Source organism: Octopus bimaculoides, unplaced genomic scaffold (genome assembly GCF_001194135.2).
Source record: "Octopus bimaculoides isolate UCB-OBI-ISO-001 unplaced genomic scaffold, ASM119413v2 Scaffold_99346, whole genome shotgun sequence".
NCBI lineage: Eukaryota > Metazoa > Mollusca > Cephalopoda > Octopoda > Octopodidae > Octopus > Octopus bimaculoides.
This window is the reverse complement of record NW_026308093.1, coordinates 4,041-4,675: the sequence shown is the minus strand read 5'-3', so window position 1 is coordinate 4,675 and position 635 is coordinate 4,041. Positions and strand designations below refer to the sequence as shown.

The following is a 635-nucleotide window of genomic DNA, read 5'->3' as shown; positions in this document are numbered from 1 at the left end:
CAGACAAGTGGAGCCTAATGTAGCTCTCTGTCTTACCAGCACTTACTATGAAATTGCAGGCCTTGCCCTAAAATTTGAAACCAGCTTTATAGGGTGAAAGAGATTGTTTATTTGTGTGTATTTACTTTGATGCACAAAGGATTTGAACGTATTCTCAGTAAATATATACGAAAGTTACGATCTCTGCATTGCCTCTTTTCTTCAGAAAAGAGAACAGAGAAACCAAAACTAAACAAAAGACCAACTGAATCAACCACTTTGCTCAGACACAAATATTCACAAAAAATTATACATTTTTACTTACTACATCCAGCTTCATCAGCTCCATCTTCACAGTTTGCTAAACCATTACAGCGACGCATTTTATGGATACAAATATTTGAATTTGGACATTTCCATTGATATGAAGAGCATTTTACATCTGGGCAGTTGCGTTCATCACTCCCATCTCGGCAATTCCGTCTTCCATTGCAGCGATATGAAAGAGGTATACACTTATAACCATCACACTTGAAATAACTTGGAAAACAAGTATGATTAGCTGTAAAAAAATCAAAATATTAAAATGCATGTATGTGAGTGTGTGTGTGTGTGCAGGGGGAGTTGTTTTATAATCTATTATAAATAAGTATATT

General features: G+C 35.1%; 1 protein-coding gene across 1 annotated transcript in view; it reads right to left on the bottom strand.

Moving 5' to 3' along the window:
* Positions 1-635, bottom strand: part of LOC128251348 (low-density lipoprotein receptor-related protein 2-like) — a gene marked incomplete at both ends in the record, with an annotated part of 9,188 nt that overhangs the window by 5,041 nt on the left and 3,512 nt on the right. Inside the window, one exon of the mRNA XM_052978215.1 lies at positions 305-541. Coding sequence (XP_052834175.1) covers positions 305-541 — 237 coding nt within the window. The remainder of the gene's footprint in view (positions 1-304; positions 542-635) is intronic.